At 37.3% G+C, this 27,802-nt stretch overlaps 1 protein-coding gene across 4 annotated transcripts in view; it reads left to right on the top strand.

Annotated features, from left to right (window-relative positions):
• The window catches only part of WDFY3 (WD repeat and FYVE domain containing 3), a 274,441-nt gene that overhangs the window by 148,898 nt on the left and 97,741 nt on the right, over positions 1 to 27,802 (top strand). For all 4 annotated transcript variants that reach the window (XM_078068881.1, XM_078068879.1, XM_078068877.1 and 1 more), the window contains 12 exons: positions 4,955 to 5,132; positions 5,926 to 6,140; positions 8,977 to 9,089; positions 11,326 to 11,557; positions 12,747 to 12,847; positions 12,990 to 13,208; positions 17,449 to 17,630; positions 19,566 to 19,797; positions 21,115 to 21,275; positions 23,243 to 23,354; positions 25,092 to 25,282; positions 26,490 to 26,642. In XM_078068881.1, coding sequence (XP_077925007.1) covers positions 4,955 to 5,132; positions 5,926 to 6,140; positions 8,977 to 9,089; positions 11,326 to 11,557; positions 12,747 to 12,847; positions 12,990 to 13,208; positions 17,449 to 17,630; positions 19,566 to 19,797; positions 21,115 to 21,275; positions 23,243 to 23,354; positions 25,092 to 25,282; positions 26,490 to 26,642 — 2,089 coding nt within the window. The remainder of the gene's footprint in view (positions 1 to 4,954; positions 5,133 to 5,925; positions 6,141 to 8,976; positions 9,090 to 11,325; positions 11,558 to 12,746; positions 12,848 to 12,989; positions 13,209 to 17,448; positions 17,631 to 19,565; positions 19,798 to 21,114; positions 21,276 to 23,242; positions 23,355 to 25,091; positions 25,283 to 26,489; positions 26,643 to 27,802) is intronic.

Below are 27,802 nucleotides of genomic sequence, written 5' to 3'. Positions count from 1 at the left end.
AATCATTCTTCGGTTTTTGCTTTTACTCCAAAATGCACATCACAGCACTGGCAAGGAACTGCGTGTTTTCTCAATCAGGTTCAACCAGTTGAAATGTGATGCTGTTGTGGAGACTTGTCAGGGCCAACCTTTGAAAAAAATGAATAAATAAAGCTACCCTAGCTCTTGTTTTCATTCGTTCTGTGTATATCTCTTTCTAAGCTCATCTAGTCTACCTTGTATATAAAGGTTATGAATATAAAGAACCAGCAGTTGATTGACAGGAGTACAATTAAGATCCATTTAAGATTCCATCTGCAACCTGTACTTAAAGTGATAATACCCTGTAGAGTTGGGACCAATAACCTTCCTTCCCCAGTTTTTCTCATAACCAAGTACAAGTCCTTCAGTCTTATATTAATATATTCTTCTGTTGTGGCTTTCTAAAAATGAATCCTGAGGTTCAGCTATGTTGTTGATTAATTTTATTTCTGTTGTTCAGATTTTGAAATTTGAATATTAGTGGAATTATTGTATTAAAACTATTTGTTACAGGTCCTGTATTTCAATATATTACAGTAGTATATTCATTAGATGGGTGGACTTTATATTTTCCTTTTTCTTTTATTTTTACACTAGGACTTAGAGCTCATTTTCTGACAATAAATCTTGAAATAGTTCAGAATAGTCTTAAACGAATTTAGTGTTGTTCAGTATATTTGTATTTTAAAACTATTTTGTTTTTGTTTTTCTTAGAGCAGTTTTTAATATAAGAAACCATAAAATCATTTTGAGTTGATGTAGTGTATTTTTCTATTGCTAAAATGAATGCAGTAAAAGGTGTTCTTTGTGTTTGAAGATTCACGTGTGCTCACTATCCCACATACTGGATATTAGAAAAATAGTTTTAATTACTAAATAGTTTTAATTATTGAAAGTCACATTTATGATTCCATAAATTGTGAAGGTATAAAAATTGCTGTGTTTAAAAACATTTAACCATTTTTAAGTATTAACCGAAAACTATAAAATATTGCAATAGAAATTCACAGGTTAAAAGAACACATGGAAAGAAAATCCATCAGAACTTACTATTTATTTAAATGATAATCTGACGAAAGGAAAATTTTATTCCATCTCATAGAGAGTTATTTAAGGGCTTAGATCAAAAACATTTTGTCATCATTTGCATCAGAGCCACACGTAAGGGATGCCATATCTTTGACTTCAGGGGAAATGTCACTAACTCATTTTCTATGGGAATTCCAATTAGGCTTTCAGGTTGGTTTTACCCCAAGGAGGTTCCCAATTGTTCATAATAATAAGGTCAACGTTGACATTTTCTGGTTGCCATTCTGGTCAGGTTACGTACATTTTGCTCAGTGATAAGAATCATAAGCTATGATTATGATTTTTTCTATGATAAGAAAACTTTTTGTTTTCAAATGCAAATACCGTAACTTTTGAAATTAGAATATCTCTAGAGCATCTCAACAAATTACTTCATCTTTTTCTTGTGGCAAAACATGTTTCTATTGGCGAAAGGAGAAACCAACATTGTGTTAGTTTTTATGGCTTGTGGAGTATTCAGACACAAGGAAGTTTTGAGTTTGTGATAGTTGTCTGGCACATAAAGTCCTGGGAATTCTTCTCTATTTCAAGAATTGGGATCAAAAACCTAGGAGGCCTTATTTTTGGAAAACTAAAACTCGTAACACTTTTCATTATTATTCATTATTCCGAAAGAATAATGGAACAGAATTATAGCTGAACAATATTTGATCAGAGCTAGAGGAAGTGAAAACAAAATACAAAATAAAAACCAAGGCTCTCCAGAGTATATCTGCAGGGGAGAAGAAGGTGGCAAGTACCAGGTATTGTTCAAACATGGTACCTGTTACTCAGGGCCTATATACACTTGATGGAAATTAAGGCAAAGCATAGTCAGAATTTAAATATCCAAGAATATATTCCCCAAAGAGGTAGGTAAGTCTTAAATATATATGAAAATTTAGATCGAAATATTAAGTAGCAATTTCTCTAAGTTTTAAAAGTAACTGCAACATAAAAGTTAAATTTTGAAATGTTGTCTTATCCAGTGTTTGTAAATGATTAGGTCTTGCTTGGGATTATTCATTTAATAAGCTTACTGTAATCTCTAAATTTAAAAAATGATAATACCTGCAGTGATACCTAAGTGACTTAGTAAGTATTAATAATATTATATAATACTTGTTAAAATAGACCTAATTTTAGTTAATAAATACCATGTTTTAGATTTATGCAATGTTTGCAAAATTTTTCCAGTTTGAGATGAATGTAATTTTTATATCAGAATATTGTTATCTTATGGAAGATTAAAAGGTTTACTACTATAATAGCTGTATATTAATTAGTAAAGAGCTTGGTTTCCGAAGACATAAAGGCTCCTTCCTGGGTATATCCATAATTTAAGTTCAGTCTGTATTAAATCTGGAAACTCAGAAATAATTTCGGAAGGCCTGTGACTAAAATATACGAGTAGAATTGGATTTTTCTCCACATTGAGTTATTTTTTATGTGTAATGAAAAACAGTTTTTATGAAATTTCTTAATGGTTGAGAATTCCTATTACACTATGATCTTTTTTTCTAGATGGGTCAAAATATTTCATAGAATAAAAGAAGCAACATAGGAAGAGGATACCTACTGGTAATAAGCATTTAACAATATAGCCCTGTAAGTTTAGAAATTAAATATTTCTGAACAAAAACAGCAAAAAAAACCCAAATCAAAACAAAACAAAAAACCCAGAGTTGAAAAAATGAGTAGGTGGAGGACATGGTGACTTTAAATAAACTGGAAGAGCCCACATGCTTTTTTTATAAGTGAAGCTGAATACTTTCCTAGAATCTCTGTTAAAAAGAGAATGGTACTTAAAAAAAAAAAAAAAAAAAAAAAAGGCGGTGCCAAATCTTTGCTACAAAATCACTGACTTAAAGCATCTGTTTCCCAAGCTGCTCTTGTGCCAGAGAGCTGAAACTGCACTGCTCTCAGTGACAGAGCTCAGCATTAGACAAATTATGCTGAACCCAAGTCATTGGAACAAAGAGCTCCCATAGGCTGAAGCCACAAGCATCTGTTTTCTAGTGCCAGGATACAAAATGTGCAAAACTCATGAATTGTAGAAGAATAGTATGAAATAGAAAGTGGAGATCATTGACGAGAAGAAATGTGCTATGTTCAGGATATAGCGAGGTTTTCTACCTCATAGAAGCTTATTATATAAAATATGCCTTCTATGTTTTTAAAAAATTGTGGTGAATATTTTCAGCGGTAAGTGGGTAATGCAAAAGAATGTGACTGTAGTTCCAAATAAGCTAAAGGAAAACTTCCTTGATGCTTAACATTATTTCTTGTCAGGGAGCCAAGATTCTTAGCCAACCCTGACTGATTGACCCAGTTTGAGAGTAGGCCACTTAGATCTTGTTAGTCCTTGATTATGTTACCCATGGTTTAAGGAAAGGTTACAAACCATAGGTTATTTCAAAAGAAAATCTTATCAAGGGGTGCCTGGGTGGCTCAGTCGGTTAAGCGTCTGACTCTTGATTTTGGCTCAGGTCATGATCCCAGGGTTGTGGGATCGAGCCCCGTGTCTGGCCCACGCTGGGCATGGAGCCTGCTTGAAATTCTCTCTCTCTCCCTCTGCCCCTCCATCCTCTACCCTCTAAAAAAAAAAAAAAAAAGAAAGAAGGAAAGAAAAAAAATCGAGGGATTGGATTTAATTTATACCCTCATCACATTATATCAGAACTTTTACCTTACCTAAAGTTTTGAATCACTGTGAGTTTACCTGTTTGTTGCATCATCTGGTACAGGTGTCATTTTTTTTTTCTTCCCGTTTTATTGAGATATAATTGGCATACAGCATTGTATACGTTAAATTATAGATAATGATTTGTCTTTTTTTTAAGATTTTTATTTATTTATTTGACAGAGAGAGACAGCGAGAGAGGGAACACAAGCAGGGGGAGGTGGAGAGGGAGAAGCAGGCTTCCCGCAGAGCAGGGAGCCCGACGCGGGGCTCGATCCCAGGACCCCGGGATCATGACCTGAGCCGAAGGCAGACACCCAACGACTGAGCCACCCAGGCCCCCCCAGATACGATTTGTCTTACAAATGTTGTAAAATGATTACCACAATAAGTTCAGTTAGCATCCATCATCTTAGGGCGCCTGGGCGGCTTAGTCAGTTAATTGTCTGATTCTTGATTTCGGCTCAGATCATGATGTCAGGATATGGCATCAAGTCTGCACACCTGCTCAGCACAGAGTCTGCTTGAGATTCTGTCTCTCTTTCCCTTTGCCCCTCCCCCTTGCTTGCTTTCACATGTGCTCTCTCAAAAAAAAAAAAAAATTCATGGGGCGCCTGGGTGGCTCAGTTAGTTAAATAAGCATTTGCCTTCGGCTCAGGTCATGATCCTAGGGTCCTGGGATCAAGTCCTGCGTCAGGCTCTCTGCTCAGTGGGGAGCCTGCTGCTCCCTCTGCCTGCCACTCCCCCTGCTTGTGTGCTCGCTCACTCTCTCTCTCTGACAAATAAAATCTTAAAAAATTTTAAAAATCCATGATTTCATACAGATATAAGACAAAAAATACTTTCCTTGTAATGAGAACTTTTAAGATCTACTCTCTTAGCAGTTTTCAAATATACCAGAGAGCAGTGTTAACTTTAGTCGTCATGCGCCCTTCTTAAATGAAACAATCGAGATAACACATGGTAAAGACGTATCAGACCGTAGAAGAATTAATAGTTAAATCGTTTATACATGACTCACTAAGAATCTTTTATATCCCAGCCTTAAAGTGTTTTGTAACCCAACCTTGAATTGCAAAGATTTTTGCTTGTCAGTGGATAAAGGTAACAAAAGATGAAGAAATTGAACAGGAGGATTTGATTGGAATTTTATGCTAAATTATCCTTCTTTCTTTTTTACAGGCATGCATATCATTCTGTTTCAACGCCCCCTGTTTACCCTCCTAAAAATGTCACTGACCTGAAACTACATGTGACAACGACATCTCTCCAGAGTTCTGATGCCGTCATCATCCATCCTGGAGCCATGCTTGCTATGCTGGACCTGCTGGCCTCTGTTGGGTCAGTGACACAGCCAGAAGTAAGCTTGGACATGTTAGCTCCTCTCCATCTTTAATAAGTGAAGAGACATGAATATGACTGTATAATCAAGGAAGTGGGGCCCAGAAAGACAGACTGATAGGGAACCATTCTATATCACCTACTAAAGTAGGAAATGAAAAAATAGGTTTTTATTTGGGTCTTAACTTTCTTAATGCGATAGATATGTGTGTTTTAGAATACAGTTCATCTGTCACAAATGCATCCAAGACAGGTGCTAAAATAATTCTCTTTCTCCTTATAAATCCTGCTCAGCAGTGGAAATTATTAATAAATAGTACAGGAAGAAAAGTGACTGAAGATACCACTTTGAGACTATTTATCTGTTCTGACTTGTAGCACTCAAGAGTTTGGGTGAATTGGAGCTTTGGTGATTAATTTGTTAAAATGGTGTATATGGCCTCTAAGGCCTAAAGGGTCACAAATGTAAATGATAGGCTTTCCTTTAAACCGGTGCTTTACCGATCATGTAAAAGACCTTGCATTCACTGTTTCTACAAAAATTAAAATACTATTCATTATATAGCCATTTAATACAGAAGACTTAGAAGAGAGTGGAGTCCACTGGGTATGCTTCCAGCCAGATGAGGATAGGAAACGTTTGCCTAGCTCAGTTCTGGAGTGGCTGTGTCACTCCCAGTCAGCTTCTGAACTCATCTGCAGGTCATCTGAAATGCGTAGAGAGCTCCTATTAAAAGGTGTGCTTCACATGGAGAGAACGCTCCCCTTTCTTACTAAGAATGCCCTGGTGGCATGGATTTCTTTAACTTTAGCATGCTCTGGACCTTCAACTCGCTGTGGCAACTATTTTACAATCCCTGGTGCACACGGAGAGAAACCAGCAGGTCATGTGTGAAGCGGGTCTCCACGCACGGCTGCTGCAGCGGTGTAGCGCGGCGCTGGCTGACGAGGAGCATGCACTGCACCCGCCCCTGCAGCGCATGTTTGAGCGGCTGGCCTCCCAGGCCCTGGAGCCCATGGTGCTGAGGTCAGTGTGTTCTCTTCTTCACAGCTGAGTAAGCCCCAGTGAGTAAGGGCAGTTCCTAGAGTCTCTTAAGAAATACTTTTTAAATGTTTTTATTTTAAAATACTTACAGATTTAGAGAAAGTTGTAAAGATAGGTCAGAGAGGTTCTGTGTCCCCTTCACCCAGTTTCTTCCAGTGGTTACATTTTATGTAACAGTAATACAACCTGAAAACTGCTGATGTTGTTACAATGTATCCTTGTATGCTATAGTTCCTGTTATTTACCGCATGTGTAGATTTCACAATCAGGATGTCACAGAGATCGCCTAGTGCTGCTACTCCTTTATTGTCACATCCACTCCCCTAGCCGCCACCATTCCTAAACCCTGGAAACCATGAATCTCTGCTCCATCGCCATAATTTTGTGACTTTGAGAATGTTATATAAAAGAAATCATATAGTATATGACCTTTGAAGATTGACTTTTTTTCACTTTCTGTAATGCCTTGGACATGCATCCAAATTGTTACTACGTTTCAGTAGTTTCTTTTGAATGCTGAGTAGTATTCTATGGTATGAATATACCTTCTACAGTTTAACCATTCAAGAAATATATATATTTAAATCTTGGTAATGCAAGAGAAACGGTCCTCTGTGTTTTAGGGATAAAACCCTTTATTTATTTTTTTAAAGATTTATTTGTTTATTAGAGAGAGAGAGTGCACGCTCAGGGGGAGGGGCAGAGGGAGAGGAAGAGAGAGAATCTCCAGCAGATTCCCTGCTGAGCGCAGAGCCTGACGCGAGGCAGGATCCCAGAACCCTGAGATCATGACCTGAGCTGAAACTATGAGTCGGCCGCTTAACCCAAGTGAGCCACCCAGGTGCTCCTAGGGATAAAACCCTTTAAAAAAAATACTTTCCTTGAGGGGCATCTGGGTGGCATCCAACTCTTGATTTGGGCTCAGGTCCTGGTCCCAGAGTTGTAAGATTGTGCCCTGCGTCAGGCTCCACGCTGGGTGTGGAGCTTGCTTAAGATTCTCTTTCTCCTGTGGAAAGAGTCAAGATGTCCATCGACAGATGAATGGATAAAGAAGATGTGGTGTATATATATACAATGGAATATTATGCAGCCATCAAAAGGAATGAAACCTTGCCATTTGCAACGACGTAGATGGAACTGGAGGGTAGTATGCTGAGCGAAATAAGTCAATCAGAGAAAGACATATATCATATGACCTCACTGATATGAGGAATTCTTAATCTCAGGAAACAAACTGAGGGTTGCTGGAGTGGTCGGGGGTGGGATGGATGGGGTGGTTGGGTGATAGACATTGGGGCGGGTATGTGCTATGGTGAGCACTGTGAATTGTGTAAGACTGTTGAATCACAGACCTGTACCTCTGAAACAAATAATACATTATATGTTAAAAAAAAAAAAAAAGAAGAAGAAGATAGCAGGAGGGGAAGAATGAAGGGGGGGAAATTGGAGGGGGAGACAAACCATGAGAGACTATGGACTCTGAGAAACAAACTGAGGGTTCTAGGGGGGTGGGGGGATGGGTTAGCCTAGTGATGGGTATTAAGGAGGGCACGTTCTGCATGGAGCACTGGGTGTTATATGCAAACAACAAATCATGGAACAGTACATCAAAAACTAATGATGTAATGTATGGTGATTAACATAACATAATAATAATAAAAAAGATTCTCTTTCTCCCTTTGCCCCTCCATTCCCCCCCTCTACTTATTTATAAATAAATAAATAAATAAAAATCCTTTCCTTGAGATTACCTTGCCAAACAGATTTAATGTATAAGTCATCTTGTCCCTCCTTACAAAAATATACTCCTGTATCTCATCACTTTCAGATATAAGCAGCTCTTTTTATGAGATGATTTTCTTTTCTGCTGAAGTACTCCTCTCTTATATAGCTTTTGGGAACTTTCTTAAAAATGGTTGGCCTTTATTTGTGACTTATATTTTTTAACTGGCTCCAAATAATGGTAGATTAAGAATAAACCATGCAATAAACATTAAACAGTATTGTATCAGGCAGTGTGTACTAGTCCTTGACAATACCAAGATGAAAGAGACCATCCCTACCCACTTTGTCCATCATCTTATGGATATATTCAGAAACCTAAAATGTTGTAAATAGCATGGAGATTTTCCCCTGATTAATTTTGGTAATCTGCTTTCAAAATAGAGTGAATGAGACAGATTATCTCATACTTAATACAATTATTTTATTAAATAGCTTATACTGCCTACTGAGGTAAACAGTAAGCAATGTAGACCAACTATTTGCACGTGCTCAGTTTTCACAGTGAATGAATTTTCAGAACAAAACGTCTCATGATAGAGTACAGATACCAGAGTTGTTGATGAGCCATAGGCTGTAAGGTTATAAACTAATCATATATTGTACGCTACATGAAAAACTGGCAAAGGGTACCTAACTTAAAATTTTTTTTTCTGCTATAGGGAGTTGAAAATTCAGAGAAGTATTCTTTTTTTTTTTTTTTTCCCCCTTTTACATGATGCCATAAATGACTGGATATGAAGGACTCCTATTTGTGTAACTCCTAGACAATTCAATTTTTGTACATCACGTTTTAAAAGAAAATGCTCCCCAGTTTCATTTTTTAGTCCTTCACAATATTCTGTTCTCTTTTCAGTGCTAGGTAATTCAAATGTAAAATTAACATTGTATTATTATTTTATAATAACCGTTTCGATGGCTTTTGTATTTTTAAGTCGTCTGTTATATAATTCATGAGACCCCATATTTTGTGTGTTTGGTTTATGAGTTCTGTAATGTTCCCAATCAAGGAATAACTGCTTTGTCTCTTCTTCAGGGAGTTTTTGCGTTTGGCAAGTCCATTAAATTGTGGTGCCTGGGACAAAAAACTGCTGAAACAATATAGGGTCCACAAACCAAGTTCACTGAGTTATGAGCCAGAGATGAGAAGTAAGTTGACCTTTCAAATTCCCTTTTTTGGTTATTGTGTATATGAAAATCACGTAGGGGATGAATATTATTTCAAGAAGTTTTACTGTGAAAGAAAGGAAAGGGATTGTCATTATTTAAATGAGGAAACATAAAATCTGGTTGGCTGACTGAAGAAGAGGGCCAATGGGGGTGGGAAAGAAATCACTGATGTAAGCAGGATCCACAGGAGATGAGAATTACGTGCGGAGTAACACTTGGCTTGGAAGGGGCGATCTCTCTTAGAGGATTCGTTATTTCTTTGCCTTCCTCAAGTCGCCTTTGCTGCCTGAACTAGAGTGGTTAACAGGCCGTGGGCTTGCAGGACAGCTGCTGCAAGAGGACGTGGAGGACAGGAGATTAAAAATACTGATAAAAGTAGATGAAGAGCTACACCGAGAAGGACAGGCTGGAAAGGAAAAGAAGTGAAACCAAGCAGCTAGTGATAGGCCGGGAGAAAAGGGATAGGTCCCTGGACTGGAGAATAGTGGCTAGGCCAGAAAGCAAATGTGGTGAGAGAAAGGGAGGAATGGGGGTGGGGAGAAGAATGGCAATCCAAACTGGAGCAGGGAAACACGCGGAAGGAAGGACCATGCCCAGATCGTGGCTCTGGAGTGAGGTAGAGTGAAAGATGATCCTAGAGCTCGAAGTGAGGTGTTGGATGGGTGGCTCGTGTGGACCTGGACACCCCCCAGGACGCTGGCAAGCACTAGTACAGAGAGGACCGAGAAGGACCTGCCAGTAGCAGCAGAGGGCCCTCTCGTAGACACAGGTGTGTGGTAGCGTTGCTGAGAGGAGCCCCGAAGAGCAGTTTGCGCGTCAGGCTGCTGGGATGATGCCTGACGACTGGCAGAGAGCACGGGCACTGCCTACCAGTCTGGCAGGGACCCCTGAGAGGCGACGGGCTCCATCCGAGCCGTGGACAAGCACGCCCTCAGGAGAGAGCTGCGTGGCACTGGGCCTCCTGCTAGTGCGAATTCTCTGGGTTTGTTGGGGTTTTTTTCTTTACACTTCGTTTTGTGTAATTGTGAGCCACAGTGATAGGCATTTGTTTTGATGGATTGAAGTCACCCTTACTAGCAAAGCAGGAAAGAATAAAACTTAGAAAAGTAGAACGGCTGCCCTGAAAGGATGTAGTGATCGTGTCGTGCATCTCCTTGTTCTTTCAGGTGAGAATCCAAAAGGTTAAGCAACCTCCACCTGTTCTTTCCGTCTTAGTTTTTTCTCCTGCGAATTATCATCAGTGATTAGTGAATACTATGTTTTGGAAACTAAGATCTTTTGAGTTCCAGTACAGTTTTACTGGAAAACAAAGTATTGCAGTTCTTCATATCTGTCAGTATACCTCCCCTAGATGTCTATATTCTTTTGTTATTGTTGATTTTGTACTTAACACAGTTCCTTAGAATTGGATTGTGATTTCCTTTGCAAAGAAGAGAAACAAAAATAGTTCCTTTCTCTAAGAGAAGATCGAAATATTTTTATGGTTGCCTGAATGCATAGGACATTTAAGAGAGAAAACAATTATATATTTATGTAGTTTATCTCGAGAGGGGATATTTTCTCCATTCTTTACATTTGTAATGTATTCCTGAAAAATAGACCAGTTTAAAATTTGTCTTTTTATTCTTGAAATTATTACCATTTACATGCATATAGGAATTTTTTAATTCAAGTACTTTGGTGATTACATATTTAATTATAATAATTGTAAGGGAAAAGTTAAAAGTAAGGAGAAAATGGAAGAGAAGCAAGTATTTGCTATTTATCTGATTATTTTTATGGTAAAGGTGACCTGTTTCTTTCTAATTCTTCTAGAATATTTTGCTTTCTTTTCAGAGATAATAAATAATTTTGTGAAAAGTATAATCTGGCTTTTTAGAAACATCATTATCTATAATTTATGATTAAATTACATTGTAACTGTGGCTTGGATAGTGGTTACTTGTGATTCTTATTATTTGTACCCTGTAGTAGCCAACATTTCTGCAAAGTGTTTATGACTTTAGTTATAAGTAAAAAAGAAAACACATGCTATTTAAGTTTAAAAATGAACATAAAGTACATTAAAACTGGATAATAGCTTTAGGGTTTAATCATAAAATTATTATATATTGAAACTCAAGAGTGGTATTTAAAAATAAGTCTGCTTTGCATAAAGTCATTATTTTAGAAATCTACATGATATTTTTCCCAAGAGCTTTTCTTTGACTTACAGGTAGTATGATCACATCTATGGAAGGTCTGGGTTCTGATAATGTTTTCAGCTTACATGAAGATAACCATTATCGGATAAGCAAGAGCCTGGTAAAATCTGCAGAAGGAAGTACTGTACCTCTAACTAGGGTGAAGTGTCTGGTCTCCATGACAACCCCACATGACATCAGACTTCATGGGTCATCAGTTACTCCAGCTTTTGTTGAATTTGACACATCCCTTGAAGGGTTTGGGTAAGGAATTTGTAAGGTAGCCAAGCCTTATTATATGATTTTATGCCTCCTACTTGCCTTTGACAAATAGATCTTTGGTTTTAAATATACTTTGTTAAGATATACTATATATTCTGAAATGATTGAGTTCTTTGAGCATGTTATTTTAAGGCTTTTAGATTTAATTTGAAATTATTATATTAAATAAGTTGCTATGTTATAGGAGTCTGGAATCTAAGACCCATGGTCCAAATTTTTTTTGTAATTTTATTTTATTTTTTGGCAAATAAAGTTTTATTTTAACACAGCCACACTCAATTATGTATGTGTTGTTTGTGGCTGCTTTCGTGCTAGAATGGCAAAGTTGAGTAGTCATGACAGAGACTCTGGTCTGCAAAGCGTGAAATATTTATGGTTTGGCCCTCTCAGAAAATGTTTGCCACCTCTGATTTAGTACAATAAATTTATAAATAACATGCAAATTAAAATTAGATTTAAAAACTGTTGGGTTTACTCATCATCATCCTTCCCCCCGAAATTACCTACCTTAGTACCATATACATTATAAATACTGGGTGACTGTCACATCAGATGAGTAAATAATTTCAAGTGGCAGAAAATGCTATAGAAGCAGAAGCAACAATAAATCTATAGAGAATCTAGAAGAATTTATAAAATCCACTAGCCTCAAAATGGACAGAAATGCTAATACTATAGATCTATGTCTATACTGGTTGTCTGTGGGATTCTCATACATCAATCTAAATCTGTAAATTGTATTTTAAGAACATTGTCATGTGTTATTACTGAATGGTGGATTAAAACATATTATGGAATAGTCAGAACTCATCAGCACAGAGGAAAACAGCTCACTGGAAAGGGGCCCAAGGGAATTTTTCTGCAGTGATGAGATGTTCCAGTGTCTTGAACAGGGTTATACATTGGTGCATTTTACCATATGTGGCCTATACTTTGATTTTTTAAAAGATTTAAAATAAAAATTATGCCACTGGAGATTTTTAAAGTATATCTCTCTGCACTCTTACATAATTACAAGAAGGGAAGGACTTTGTTAGGCACCCAGGTTTATTCCATGATCTCTTTGCTCTAGTTACCCATAAATGATGGCAGTTTATTCCACGATGGTAAGTGCGTAGTGGCAGAAGAAAACAGTTGATCTCTAATGTGTACATTGTCTTTTCTCTGATAGCTGCCTGTTTCTGCCCAGTCTGGCCCCTCATAATGCTCCTACAAACAATGCCGTCACAACAGGTCTTACTGATGGGGCCGTGGTCAGCGGCATTGGTTCTGGTAAATAGTAACTTTCTTTGCTCATGAGATTCTTTCTTTTTTAGTAGATTATTATTTTATTTAGAGTTTATTGCCTTCTTTTTTAAATGTAAATATCAGTCCACACAACTCTTTCATTGTTACTTTTCAATTTTTATTTTAGGTGAAAGATTCTTCCCTCCTCCATCTGGCTTAAGCTACTCTAGCTGGTTCTGTATTGAACATTTTAGTTCTCCTCCAAATAACCACCCTGTCAGACTTCTTACTGTTGTGCGCCGAGCAAATTCTTCTGAGCAGCATTACGTGTGCCTTGCCATCGTTCTGTCAGCAAAAGACCGATCTCTGATTGTTTCCACCAAAGAGGAACTACTCCAAAACTATGGTCAGTATCTGTCTGTTTCTTTTTGCTTCTTGTGATAATTAAAAGTATTAAGTTTCACTATAATAGTCATCCTTAAAGTCCAGCTGGTAATTCTTTTCCAATTTAAATTATTATAGAATAGAACAGGTTATGAAATGTTGAATATTGTTTACCAGTGAATTTTAAGGCACTTTCAAAAGAGACTTAGATAGAAAACAATGGAGAGAATTCCTAAAATAAGGATTCATTTCTACTTGCCAAGAAATCACAGCTTTTGCTAGGAAAGCAGATTGCTTGTTTGATATATTTTAGTAAGGATTTTCATTGGCCACGAATTCTGCTTAACTAATGAATATTCATCGAGCACCTGCCTACCGTATGTGCCACTCTGTGCTAGACACAATAACATATTAATTACTTTATCCATCACTTACCTTCGAGGCTTAATACATACCACTTAATAATCTTAATTTCCTAATTCTCTCCAACATGCCATAATGTTACATTGCTATCCAGTAGAGGTTCAAACACAAGACATTCGTGAGGATCTTCCTAAATGATGTGAATAACAGAAAATATAAATCTCAGTTTACTGAATGTTCTTTGCTCTGAATATAAGCATTTGTAACATAAATACACCTCTTCTTTATTGTCTTCTAAATTTATCTTTTAACTGACCAAATAATACCACGTATTGCTTCACATGTGGTTAGTATTCAAATATTAATTTGAATGTTAGCTCAGTTAGATTGTAAGGCCTCTTTTCTTAGTATTCTTTATGACTAGGACAGAGTAAGCAGTATAACTGCTTTAAAATTCTTCCTAGGACACTCCCTTTGATCCTGTTGATGTTTTCCTCCTAATCAAACTGGTCTTCAGTCTTGCTGTTTGGGAGACCCACTCATTCTTGCCCTACATCTCTGACCTCTCTTGCAACTTGCTTCAACAGCTTTCTTTTCCACCCAGGGTTTCATCTTTAGTCGTTGTATTCAAATTTCTCTTTGTGAGGAAAAAAAAAACAACCTATCTTTGTTAGCTTTAGGTCTTTTTAATCCCAGGGATTCCAAAATTAAATTTTTTTTGTTTTTGGGGCGCCTGGGTGGCTCAGTCGTTAAGCGTCTGCCTTCGGCTCAGGTCATGATCCCGGCGTCCTGGGATCGAGCCCCGCATCGGGCTCCCTGCTCCGCGGGAAGCCTGCTTCTCCCTCTCCCTCTCCCACTCCTCCTGCTTGTGTTCCCTCTCTCGCTGTGTCTCTCTCTGTCAAATAAATAAATAAAATCTTTAAAAAAAATAAAAAAAATAAAAAATAAAAAAAATAAAAATTTTTTTGTTTTTTTGTGTCCCATGCTTTCTCCTCATATTTTAAATGCAAATTAGACATCTTCATATGAATAGTCTTTCTGTAAACAACTCAAACTGTAATGTTTCTTCTTTATAAAACCTGCATCTCTTTCTCTTTAACTGTCTTGGTAAATGACACCCCCACCACCAGTCAGCCTAGCTAAAAACCTCAAGTCTACCTTGATAATACCACCCCTTCCACTAAATCTTACTGAATTATGCTTCCTTCATATTTCTTGAATCTTCCCTTCTTCTTATGCCCGCTGTCATAGATATTATTCAGTTTTTTTTATCACCGATCTGGACTTCCAAGATTTTAACTCTTTGTTTTTGTCTTTGTCTAGACAAAGAGAGAAGTAGAACTATGTGCTCCTACACACGATCTGATTTATTACCTTGGTAATCTGGGCAGCTCTGCTACTTAAAACACTTAAAATATAATGTAAAAGTATGAATGAATGAATGAATGAATGAGAAGAAAAGGAAAATAAATATGGATGTCTTGAAAGGGAAATAATGAGAAAAGTGAATAATAATGGAGAGGAAAAAGGATAGAATTTAATGGAAAAGTTTAAGAATGGATCTAGGGATATTTCATTAAACTAGGAAAATGTTTTCTAATAACTATCATTTTCATGAAATGTAATTTACAAGACTACTGTAATCCATATATCACTATGAATTACAGTAACAGATACATTAGTTATAGATGATGTTACTACTACAAGGATCCATCCTCTGAATAGCTGCAGCCCTTTAAGACACGTAGCTAATTAAGAGTTGTCCGAAACCAGTTGGCTCACCAAGATATCCTGACATACCACTGAATGCTGGATATGGCTTAGTCTCAACCTGAATCAGAATGTGAAACTCCCAGAAAATTTTTGTAGGTAAAATCTTCTACAGTTCTGGAGAAGATTCAGTCTATGAACAGGAGAGGGAAGAGTTCCTAGTTTTGCCCATACTTTTGATCTTTTCTTTCACATCCTTTGGTCCATACACTAGACCTTTCAAAGCTGTTTGACCCTGCTTTTCACCTAGTTTCTTCAGTTCTGTTCCTATATTAGGTCACCAGTTGATAAGATTCTGTATTTCTTAACTCATCAATGGATGTATATTTTGTATTATCATTTTAAAATCTTGGCATTTCAGTATATGTTGATACTTTAAGATTCGAAAAACATATGTTAGTATTTTATTTGTAATTCTTTCTTCATATAATTTAAACTTTTAACTTTTAGTGTATTTACTTGTATGTGCTTATCCTGAAAAATGGTGGGTCTGCTTTAAGTTACATGGTTACAGATTAGCTCTTGTAAAAAATTTTTTGGGGGTGGATGGGTGGAGGAATTTTTAACATCTGGATATATACACTGTTATCTCACCCCTTCTTGAATGTTTAGAAAAGTTAAATTAATTTTTAATTAGCTTAACATTAAGATTGAATTAATATTTTTTTAAAAGATTTTATTTATTTGACAGAGAGTAGGGAGAGCAGGAACATAAGCAGGGGGAGTGGGAGAGGGAGAAGCAGGCTTCCCGCCAATCAGGGAGCCCCATGTGGGGCTCCATCCCAGGACCCTGGGATCATGACCTGAGTCAAAGGCAGATGCTTAACGACTGAGCCACCCAGGCTCCTCTGAATTAATACTGACCCATTATTTCCTAGCATGATCAGGCAACATACTGGGTAGCAGAGAGAAGCCAGATGAGAGTCAGGAAGTGATTGCAGAATGTTAGGAAATAATCAGAGTTGTCTGGTGAAACAGGAAACTTGAACCAAAACACCTTTCCATGTAGCCACTGTGGAAAACAGTATAAAGTTTCCTCAAAAAACTTAAAAATAAAATTACTGTATGATCCGGTAATTCCACTACTGAGTTATTTATGAAAAGAACACAAAAACATTATTTCAAATGATATATGCACCCCTATGTTTATTGCAGCATTATTTACAATAGCCAAGATATGGAAGCAACCCAGGTGTCCATCAATAGATGAATGGGTAAAAAAGAGGTGGTATATGTGTATATACAATGGACTATTACCAGTAGAAAAGAATGATATCTTGCCATTTGCAACAACATGGTTGGAACTAGAGGGCATTATGCTAAGTGAAATGAGTCAGCCAGAGAAAGACAAATACCATATGATTTCCTTCATATGTGGAACTTAAGAAACAAAACAAAAGAAGCAAAGGGGGAAAAAGAGAGAGAAAGAGAGACAAACCAAGAAACAGGTTCTTAACTATAGAGAACAAACTGATGGTTACCAGAGGGGAGGTGGGTGGGGGCATGGCTGAAATAGGTAAAGGGGATTAAGAGTACACTTATCATGATGAGCACTGAGTAATGTACAGAATTGTTGAATCTCACTCTTTTGTACACCTGAAACTAATATAACAAACCTTTCCATTCCATAAATTACCCCCTTACTACCAGCTATCATCAGGCAAGGGTCAGGGGCAGTACAACCACAAACTGAGAACATATAGTTGGCTCTTTGTGTCCTTGAAGAGAGCATATAGCAAGAGTAAAATTTTTAATTTTCTAACCAATTTTCTAACCGGTTTGATTACAATGCTGTAATCAAATGCATGGCAAATGAGAATTTCAAAAGAGCTTTCATAACAGATCATGACAGATAATAATCAACTAGTCTCTTTTTGTTGTCTCTTGTAACTTTATTGTCTATTTATTTTGTATTTTATCAACTATTATAATTTTATTTGATTATATATTGAGCAGAAGAAAGCAAAATACATTCCAGGTTTTACTTCTTGCTACAGATAAAGTTATTGAATGAATAGGGCATTTTCATTTAAATCATCATTATTATTTTAACATAAAGTCAAGATGTAGATATGAATAATTGTTAGAATGAGGATGTTGAGTTTTTTCTTTCTGCGCTTTTATTTTAGTTGATGATTTTAGTGAAGAATCCTCTTTTTATGAGATTCTGCCATGCTGTGCCCGCTTTCGATGTGGAGAACTTATAATTGAGGGACAATGGCATCATCTGGTTTTGGTGATGAGCAAAGGCATGCTGAAAAACAGTACTGCAGCCCTCTATATTGATGGACAGCTTGTTAACACTGTGAAGGTAAGCATACTTGTGCTTGGAAGTCTTAACCTGCTTTACAAGAGAGTTGTGTGTGTTGGGGGCGGGGGGGTGTTGGCAGGGATATATTTTAAATTGCTGTCTTAATTTCAAATTGACCCTTATTACCCATTTGAAAAATATGTTTAAGAGTCATGTGGCTGGCTAATTCCTATCACTTGATTAGAGAAGAGAAAGAAGGGGTTACAGAGTACTAAAGAAGTTAGTGAATATGTCAGCGCTTGAGCCAGTTTGCTAAGTGATTTTTCACAACAGAAAAACCAGTTGAAAGATGCCTAAATAATCTATGAGCACACTCTTTTGTCACTTCATTTGTTGTTATGCATTCCAGTAGACTCTATATTCCTTTAGAGCTGGAATTGTTTTTGTTCATCCAAATTTGTTTTCAGATCACCCAGTTAGTCCCTGATAATAAGAGTAGGTGTTCCATTACTGTTTGCTGAATGAATGAGTGTATAAATATTACTCTAGATATAGGTATATGGTATTCAGAAGAGCGGCAAGAGAGTTGAAATAACCAGTAAAGAATCGGAAGTTCCTTTTTTGTATCAGGATGAATGCCTCTAGTTACTTCAGACAGAACTCAGGTAGCAAGCTGTTAAAATGCTTTAGCTATCTAAAAGATAGTATCCATTTTTATAGAGATTATGTCTTGAAAGAAGCAACAAAAGCAAAGTTTGTCCTTTTGTGTGAATTAAAGTTTAAAAAACAGTGAAATCGGCAGCTTCCTTGAATGCATTTCCTGTTAATGATACTTTATTGTGACATTGTGTTTCAGTAAGATAAACACTAAAATGCACTCTGTGGGAATAGTCATTGTTTCTTTTGTACACATGATTGCATTTGGAATGGGCTTGTGGATTCTCTAGTAGGTTGCTCCTTTGTTATTTTTAGTATTATTTAAAATAAAAATGTCCTCAGCTTCTAGAATTGAGAGGTAGATTTATTATTGATACATTTACATCATTATCATCACTGTACCTGTGAAGAGTCAGTGGTCTCGTGAAACCACCTTCAGGCCGCGTGGTGGTCTGCACACTCACACTCTTAAGGAACTGTTCTGTAATCTGTGGAGTGATAGATGTAATCTGAAGCCAGGACAGTGGTACCACAAAACATCCTTCATACCATCAAGTGATAGAAGCGGCCTCTACCACAAGAAACAACTTGACTTCATTCTCTCTTATACTCTAATCACATATTTATTATGAATGAATTAAATGATAGTTTTGCACCTTGTCAGTAAACACTAGTGTAATTTCAAATCTGAGAATGTATTTTACATTTAGATCATGGGTGTATAAATTACATAATAGCTGTTAAATTTTATAACTTTTATAGCACTTGACCCAGTATAAAACACTTCTCATGAATATAGTTTTGACAGACTCACATTGGTGACATAACTAATTTCAAGACTACTTGAATTCCATAGGTGGAAAGCTCTGTTTTTATATCAAACCAAAAATTTCGTAACTTTTATGGCACTTGACCCAGTATAAAACACTTCTCATGAATTTTGACAGACTCACATTGGTGACATAACTAATTTCAAGACTATTTGAATTCCATAGGTGGAGAGCTCTGTTTTTATATCAACCCAAAAATTTCATAGAAGCATCATTAATTTGATATGCAAACCAACCTGATAGTAACAGAATCCCTCTATCTGATTGTTTCCCTTTCTTACATTAGATAGTTTATCAGAGAGTTGGACAATAACAAATTTCCATCTTCCACATCACATTCCAGAATCTTGGCCTGCCCTCATATTTTTTAATCCAGCTGCTTTTGTACATTTGTAAAGTTGCATGACTTTAGGATACTGAAACTATACACAAAAAGTGGTTTATTTTCCTGGTGAAAGTGGGGGATTTTTGGTTCTATCTCATACATTTGCTTTCATTTGTTTTACAGCTGCATTATGTTCACAGTACTCCTGGGGGTTCAGGTTCTGCTAACCCCCCTGTGGTCAGCACAGTCTATGCGTACGTTGGCACTCCACCTGCCCAACGCCAAATTGCTTCATTGGTTTGGCGCCTGGGACCCACGCATTTTCTGGAAGAAGTTTTACCTCCTTCAAATGTTACTACCATTTATGAACTAGGACCAAATTATGTTGGAAGTTTTCAGGCCGTATGTATGCCATGTGAGTAACTTAATGTATAAAACTTAGCTCCTGCCACGTAGATCCATGAATAAGTGTATATACGCATTTGTAGATAGGGTGTGGATGGGGTTGTACATTGTGTTCATCTTATAAAAAGAGCCTTTTCCTTCACTCTTCTTCAGTGTGATACTATTGACCACTCACTCCTAGTCCAAATGCTCTCCACTGATTGTGCTGTACTTTCCTGAGTTTTGTCTTCATGCCCTGTCACTAATTTTCTAGTTTCTCTGATTGGCTCCAAGATATGTATGCTCTCTAAGAGTCTAACCACAACTTTCTTCTCTTTCTATAATTTCTCTTATTAAATAAGCATCTTAAAGTGTATCTACTCTGGTTGGAGGAAGGAAAGATGTTTGCAGAAAACACACACACACATATATTTTTCAGGTTAGATGAATTAACATCAGTTTTCCTCATCCCTTTACTCCTAGAGTCCACTTCTTATTATCCTTTTTCCCAAAAGAAATTTAGAGTCAAAGGAACTGATGTAAGTAGTACTCTTTCCAAGTGATGTTCTCCATCCTCTTGTTCTCATTCTCCTGAAGTTCTCAGAAGAGTTAGGACAAGTGTGGTGTAAATGATGATAATCCTGTAGCTAAGTAATTTGTCTTTCACTCATGTTTTTTTTCTTTTTTAAGATTTTATTTATTTATTTGAGAGAGAACGCATATAAATAAAGGGAAAGGGAAAGGGAGGAGCAGGCTTCCTGCTGAGCAGGGAGCCTGATGCGGGACTGGATCCCAGGACCCTGAAATCGTGTCCTGAGCCAAAGGCAGATGCTTAGCCAACTGAGCCACCCAGGAGCCCCTCTTTCACTCGTGATTCACACTTAAGCCATCTAGCTCCGAAACTTGTATTCTTAACTACTCTGCTATGTTGTTTAGAAGAATATAGAGAAGCACATATGGGGGCTCTCACTGGAGAGGAGACCTAGTGTTACAAAACATATAGGCATTCCACTCATGTTCATGCTCTTTCTCCTTTGATCCTAAGGGGAGAAATGTGTGATTTCTTTGCTAACAGTTAAAACTCGTTTCCTTTACATTATGCTATTTGTAAAGCCCATTTTAAGAATAAAACTTGGAATGTAAAGGTCTACGACTAGGTGGTTTTCTCTATTTTCTGAGAAGAAATAAATGAAGAGCTGAAAATTTAAATAAAACAGTTTTTAAATTTAGTTCTCATGCTCCACTTTAAAAGATTTTTGAGTTTACCCACTTAAAAATGATAGAATAAAAAATCTGTGTTAGGATAAGGAGACATACGATTTTGAAAAGGATCATTCTTCGTTTGAAGGTAAAGATGCAAAGTCTGAAGGCGTAGTCCCATCTCCTGTGTCATTAGTGCCAGAAGAAAAGGTGTCCTTTGGCCTCTATGCACTCTCGGTGTCTTCCCTAACGGTGGCAAGAATCCGGAAAGTGTACAACAAGTTGGACAGCAAAGCCATTGCTAAGCAGGTAAGCAGGATGATTCCCCGGGAAGCTGTGGCGGGTTCTCCCGGGAACAGTGTTTCAGAGCATTGTTACGGGGACCACCCAAGTAGGAATAGGCACTGAAAACAGTGCCTTTCCTGTATTGCTTATATTTGTTTTATTTGGCTTTGGATTTAAGCCAAAACATAATTAGATATTTAACTTAATTTGGAAAAGTGAGAATTTCCTTCTCTGTGCATGATTTATATTCATTCTTTTTTTTTTTCATCGGAATTAAGAAATTGAACTGCAGAAAACGAAAGAAAACAATTGCTCTTCTTAAGGCTATAACTTAACTTTTTTCTGGATCAGCTACTATAATGCCAGGTACCATCTTGCTTAGGTCACAGCAGTGGATATAGAGAAAATTCCCGCCTTTATGGCTCTTACATTGCAGAGGAAGAGACAGATGATAATAACTAAAGAAATAACCTAATCATAGGTCATGTTCAAAGGCAAAGAGTGCTCTGCAGAAAAATAAAGCAAGGAAGGAGAAAGCCATCAGCTTATAGTGTGTTAAATAGGATGGTCAGAGGAAGCCTCACTGTGAAGGTGAAATTGGAGAAGAGTTGAAAGAGGTGAGGCAGTAAGCCATGAGAATACGCAGAATGGGATACGGGCCCGGCACAGGGTGGGGGGGTTGTCCCAGTGGTGTAAGTGCTGAGGTCCTGAGGAAGGTCCATGTCTACTGCAGAGCAAGTGAGAGAAGACCTGGGTAGTAGGGGAGGAACTCAAATAGGTGATGGGGACTGGACTGCTAAGGGCTTATAGGCAGTGGGAGAGGCATTGGCTTAAACTAAGTGAGATGGGGAGCGTGATAGGGTTCCAGACCTAATGACTGAAATGTTAGCCAGGATGACTGTGACCTCTGTTGAATAGACTGAAGGGGGACAGACAAAGGTAGAAGCAAGAAGACCAATTTTATAATAATTCATATGAGCGACGATGGTGGTGAGAACTGGGGTGATAGCAGTGGCCATGATGAGAAATGATCAGATTTGAGGTGTATTTTGAAGATATAAGCCAACAGTTTTTGGTGATTGGGTGTGAATCATGAGGGAAAGAAAGGAATCAAGGATAATTCCAAGGTTTTTTGCTCTAACGGGGAGGAAAATAGGGTTGCTTTTTCTGATTTGGAGAAAACTTCAGGAAGAGTAGTTTGGGGAGGAATTCAGAGAACTATGTTTTGGAAAAACTTGAAAAGCATATTAGACATCTTAGTGGAGGTCTCAGAGCCTTTGGAAATATGAATCTGGAGTTCAGAGTAGAGGTTTGAACCATGGATGTTCAGAGGTGGTATTTAAAGCCACAACACTAGATGCTTTCACTGAAGTGTGGATAGAGAAGAGAAAGGTTACAGACTGAGACCTGGGACATCCAGTACTGTGGAGCTGGGGAGATGAAGAACCAGCAGAAAACAGTGAGGAGTAGCAGCCAGCAAGAAAGGAGAAAAACTAGGAGAGTTTGATGTCTTAAGATTGTGTTAGCTTTGAAAGCACATTATGCGTTTATATGTGTGTACACGTGCAAAACTTAACATTTCTTTTCTGTAGGCATGTTTTATCTATAAACACTTGAATAATTTATGTGACGTTTACATGGATACAAAGTAAAGCTAATATTATGTTCACTGATCAGAAGTACTGTGAGGCAGCAAATGATAAGAACTTGTAAAACCATGACAGTTTCATTCAGAAAGACCTCTGAAGCTATTTCCAAAGACCCCCCCCCATCTTTATCTCAGTAGATTGTATTTAACTTACTTTCTGTGACTTTCTAACCATTGGAAGAGCTTGTGCATTTTTAAAAAATGAATGCCCATGTTTTTAATTTTCTGGTATGGGGAGAAAGAAATGATAATGTTACTAATCATGTTTTTTTTTTCTTTTCCAATCAAAATGTTCAGATTGTTCTTCTATAGTTACATTTTATTTCCCTTTCCTATTCTTCAGTTAGGCATTTCCTCCCATGAGAATGCCACTCCTGTGAAATTGATACACAATTCAGCAGGACATCTTAATGGACCTGCACGGACAGTTGGGGCTACTCTGATTGGATACTTGGGTGAGTCAGATTATCTTACTGTTTCAAACTTCTTGATTTGCCTTCAACTCTGCATTCACTTTCCTCACAGGAGGGGAAGTGTTTAAATTCATATTTTATAGTGTTCTTGTAATATTTAGAGATTAGTGTAACAATCTCAGACTCCAGTCAACTTTAAAAATCATACAACCTTTTTAAAAATCCCATGAACTTTTTCCCTCTTTTGTCAGCACTCATCAGTGCCGACTACATACTTCTGTGTAATTTCAAGATAAATTTCACACTGCATTTAGGGATAGATGTAAAGACTTAGAAATATTGGTGGTAATTGCATGGCTTGGTATAGCAGTGGTGGCACCAGGAGTGCATCTGTTGTTTGGAAGTGAGCTAGAAATAAGAGCTTTGGCATATAAACAGTGAATCCAACTATAGTAAAAGGTAAAGCTGGTGGACGGTTCTGCAGAGCCTTATACCTGATGTATGCTTTAAAAAAGTTGACTTATTTTGGTTAGAGTCCTGAGACATAATCTAGTCATGTCATCCAAAATTCAGAACCAGCCATTGTATATTTAATGTACAAATCAGTACATAATATTGGTTCTCTTTTAGATTAACAAAAAGTTAGTGTTCTGTTGGTCAGAATCCTACATGTTTATCATCCTTGGCAATTTTTATTGTCTCAGTGATGTGCACATATCTTAACTTTGGTTTTCTTCTTTAATCACATTGCATTGACAAAACAGTTTTCTTAATGCTCATGCACAGGGTAGTTTTTCTTTATTCAGTTCAGCGAGTATTGACTGAACTCTGCTCTATGCCCTTTGCAAAAAATATAGCAGCACATGGTATAGTAAAAAGAGCAGTGAGTGAAGAGTTGAAAGATTTAGGTTCTAGCTCCTATTCTTTTACTGTGTGGCATTATACCAGACATTTGAGCTCTTTCAACTTTCTTACCTATAAACTAGCAATGTTGGCCCTAATGACTTTAGAAGGTAGTTTTCAAAATTTAGTACCATAATATATGCAAATATTATGAATACTGCAAAGCACATAGAAATATAAAATGCATATTAGTTTTATTTTTGGAAAACTCAATCTTGATTAGTAGGCAGACGACATTCAAACTGTGCCTTTTTTTTTAAAAGCAAGGTTAGGAACATAGATGCGAGTTTTTTTTTAGTGGACATGAAGTTAGTTCTAGTCCTCTCTTTCCACATGATGATACTCTTCTGGGGTCACTGATGTACTGTTACTCAGACTACGGAACTAGGAAAAGCTTTGAATAATGGCGAGTGATGTGCCTTGCTTGGCTTATCTTGGGAATACTTGGTCCTTGCCAGGATGGCATCCACATCCCATTCCCCAATTCAGAATTAGGGTGCTGTTGCCCTCCCCAAGTTTATTCCCCAACAGTACCTAGGCAGGCATTCTCACTCACCGCAGAAATACATTCCCAGGATCTCTGTACTTTTCCTTTATGTTGTCCAAAGCTACACAGTCAAAACCTTTGAGCTTGCTCTCAAACCCCAGCCCTTCTCTACTCACTTCTTTACTCCCAGCTCATCTCTGAGTGTAGCTCTTAGCATTTATTACCTTCCACATTCGACCTTGAATTTTTTTTTTTTCTGGGAATTCTTGTTTTAGGATAGAGGTGGTTTTTCTTAAAGTATAATTTAAAATTAACTAAATACTTAAGATGATTTATTCAGTTCTTGTTAACATGGGGAATTTAATTATTTTTCACTGTCTCTTAATCAGGAGTAAGAACATTTGTCCCTAAGCCTGTTGCCACTACTTTGCAGTACATTGGCGGAGCGGCAGCCATCCTGGGCCTGGTGGCCATGGCTTCTGATGTGGAAGGGCTCTATGCAGCAGTCAAGGCCCTGGTTTGTGTGGTCAAGAGTAACCCACTAGCCAGCAAAGAAATGGAAAGAATCAAGGGCTACCAGGTTTGTTACCGTGAAGCTTCACCTTCACTTCTCTTTGCGTTTAAAAAAACCAAACCAAACCAAACAAAAACACAACTTCTAATTTTCATTGTTCATATTTTTTTCAAACTCTGGAAGAATTATTTCATCCAAGTAAACTTTAAAGGTCACTGGTTTTTAGTAAAAGTAATGTATTTCAGGTGAGATTATGAATTGTTTATTTTGGCTCAAACTTTTTATCCTATCTCATCAAATCTCCCTTCTTAAACTCTTGAATTAGGCTATGTAATTTCAGTTATTCAGTGATTTCAGATATATTTGCTAGTTTGGAGTTATTTTTCTCTATGGAAATAAGAGTGAAATGAAATAGGGTCACATTGCCAGCTACTCTAGAGGCTGCCAAATTGGTGATAGATCCAGAGCTTTCCTCGTTTTCCTTGTCTCTCCCCTCCACACACAGTCATCTTTTACCACCCGTCCCCGTTTACTTATCTAGGGGATGTGAGAGCCATTATATAATACCTGTGCCATTGCTAGTCCTGAAAACTCATCTGGGATTAAAAATAGGCAGTGTTCATGTATCCGCAACCTACTAGGTTTAGGCAGAAAGTTATTTGTCAGAAGAGAAACAAGTATTTGGAGCAAGATTAAATCCCTTTAGTGTAGATGAAGTGTAAATGCCTTCTTTTACATTCGCTTCATTGGTAGTGAATAAACTTTTTACTATACTGTTTTCTGTAGATTTAATCACACTATTTTGGTGTTATTTTACAAAACTTTCAAAATGATTATTGTGGCATTGCTTACCACATTTCGTGAAAATACACAAACCCTCTAAATGTTCCAACATTATGAGAATGACTAATAATTCTATAACCATTCCAGAGAACATCATTGCAACCTTTTCAGATTGTAATTACGAAGACTATGGTGCAGAAGAAAAATCTTTGTAATAAAATGTTATGTGGAGAAAAAGTAAAAAATTATATGCACATGATGACAAATATATGTGAATTGGAAGGGTTTATGTAGAAGATATTTTAATGATAGAGTGATGGGATTACCCTGGTTTTCAGATTTTCTCTAATGTTATATTATAATAAATTTAGAAATCAGCTTTCTGTCTCAGGAATTGCTTTACACAGAGTTCTCCCGTGTGTGTGTGTGTGTGTGTGTGTGTGTGTGTGATATGATTGATCAATGGACATGTGGTATTGCTTTCTTTTAGTTGCTGGCGATGCTGCTTAAGAAGAAACGTTCCCTCCTTAACAGCCACATTCTCCATCTAACGTTTTCCTTGGTGGGAACTGTTGATAGTGGACATGAGACCTCCATTATTCCAAATTCAACTGCGTTCCAGGATCTACTTTGTGATTTTGAAGTATGTATATGAACACTAACTGGTAATATACAGTCAATGAATCCGTTTCTTACTCTGTATGTTGATAGAGTTAACTTTGATTAAACAATTTTTGTCTCTAGGATGTGTTTAAATTTTATAATTTTATGATGCTCCTATTAATGTCATTAGTAAAGTACAAAAAATAGGGTAGTGATGGGGTTTCTTCTCCCCAAGGATATTCCAGTTTACAAGTAGTATAGAAGTGAAATGGTGTAAGGCATTTATCTAACTATAGCTAATTTGCTCCTTCCTCTGGCATTGCAAGAGGCAAACATATTTTCATCAAATAATTCTAATAGAAATTTTTCCTCCATAAATATGAGCTATATTACACCTGAAATTATGGTTAATAGTAAGTAGCTGCATAGTAAACTATCATTTATTTTGTCTAAATAATAAGGTACCACTTAATCTCACATATCCCTTTTCCATTTAACTTCCCATTCACAGTACTTTGCGTACTCACTATATACTTTACACACACACACACTCTATGCTTTCTATCTGTATGTCTTCTCTGTGGGGCTGTAGGCATCATGTGTGCAGAGGTCGTGTCTTTGTCTGTATCCCTACCACCCAGATTGGTGCCTAGTACTACGTGTTCGCTCTCTGTAATGTCTAGGCCGCAGCTCTTCTTCCTCAGGACTACTGTAAGCTCTGTCTTGTCAGTTATTTTGAATCCCTAACAAACAGGCTGTATGCCCTAATTGCTCTCCTGGAACTTTATTTGAAAGCATATTAGCAGCCTGGCCCATACTCCGTCTTCAGTACCCACAGCTCGGGAGCAGATGCTGCAGTATCTCCCTCCTTTTTTTTTTTTTGGTTAAGATTTTATTTATTTTTTTTTGAGAGAGAGAAAGATGAGCAGGGGGTAGGGGCTGAGGGAGAGGGAGAAGCAGACTCCCCATTGAGAAGGGAGCCCAACGCAGGACCCTGGGATCATGACCTGAGCTGAAGGCAGATACTTAACCGATTGAGCCACCCAGGCGTCCCGGTGTCTCCCCCTTTATGCAGCTCCTGACTTCTCTTGCTAGCCTTCGGGCAGCAGTGTCCTGGCTCCTATATCTTTCTTACTACTTTCCCCATAATTTTCTGGCTCCGAAATTTTCATTATTTTTGCATAAACGTGTCCTATTTCT

Source organism: Halichoerus grypus, chromosome 3 (genome assembly GCF_964656455.1).
Source record: "Halichoerus grypus chromosome 3, mHalGry1.hap1.1, whole genome shotgun sequence".
In the NCBI taxonomy this organism is placed as follows: Eukaryota; Metazoa; Chordata; class Mammalia; order Carnivora; family Phocidae; genus Halichoerus; species Halichoerus grypus.
The sequence above is the reverse complement of the archived record's forward strand: the minus strand, read 5'-3'. Positions and strand labels throughout refer to the sequence as shown.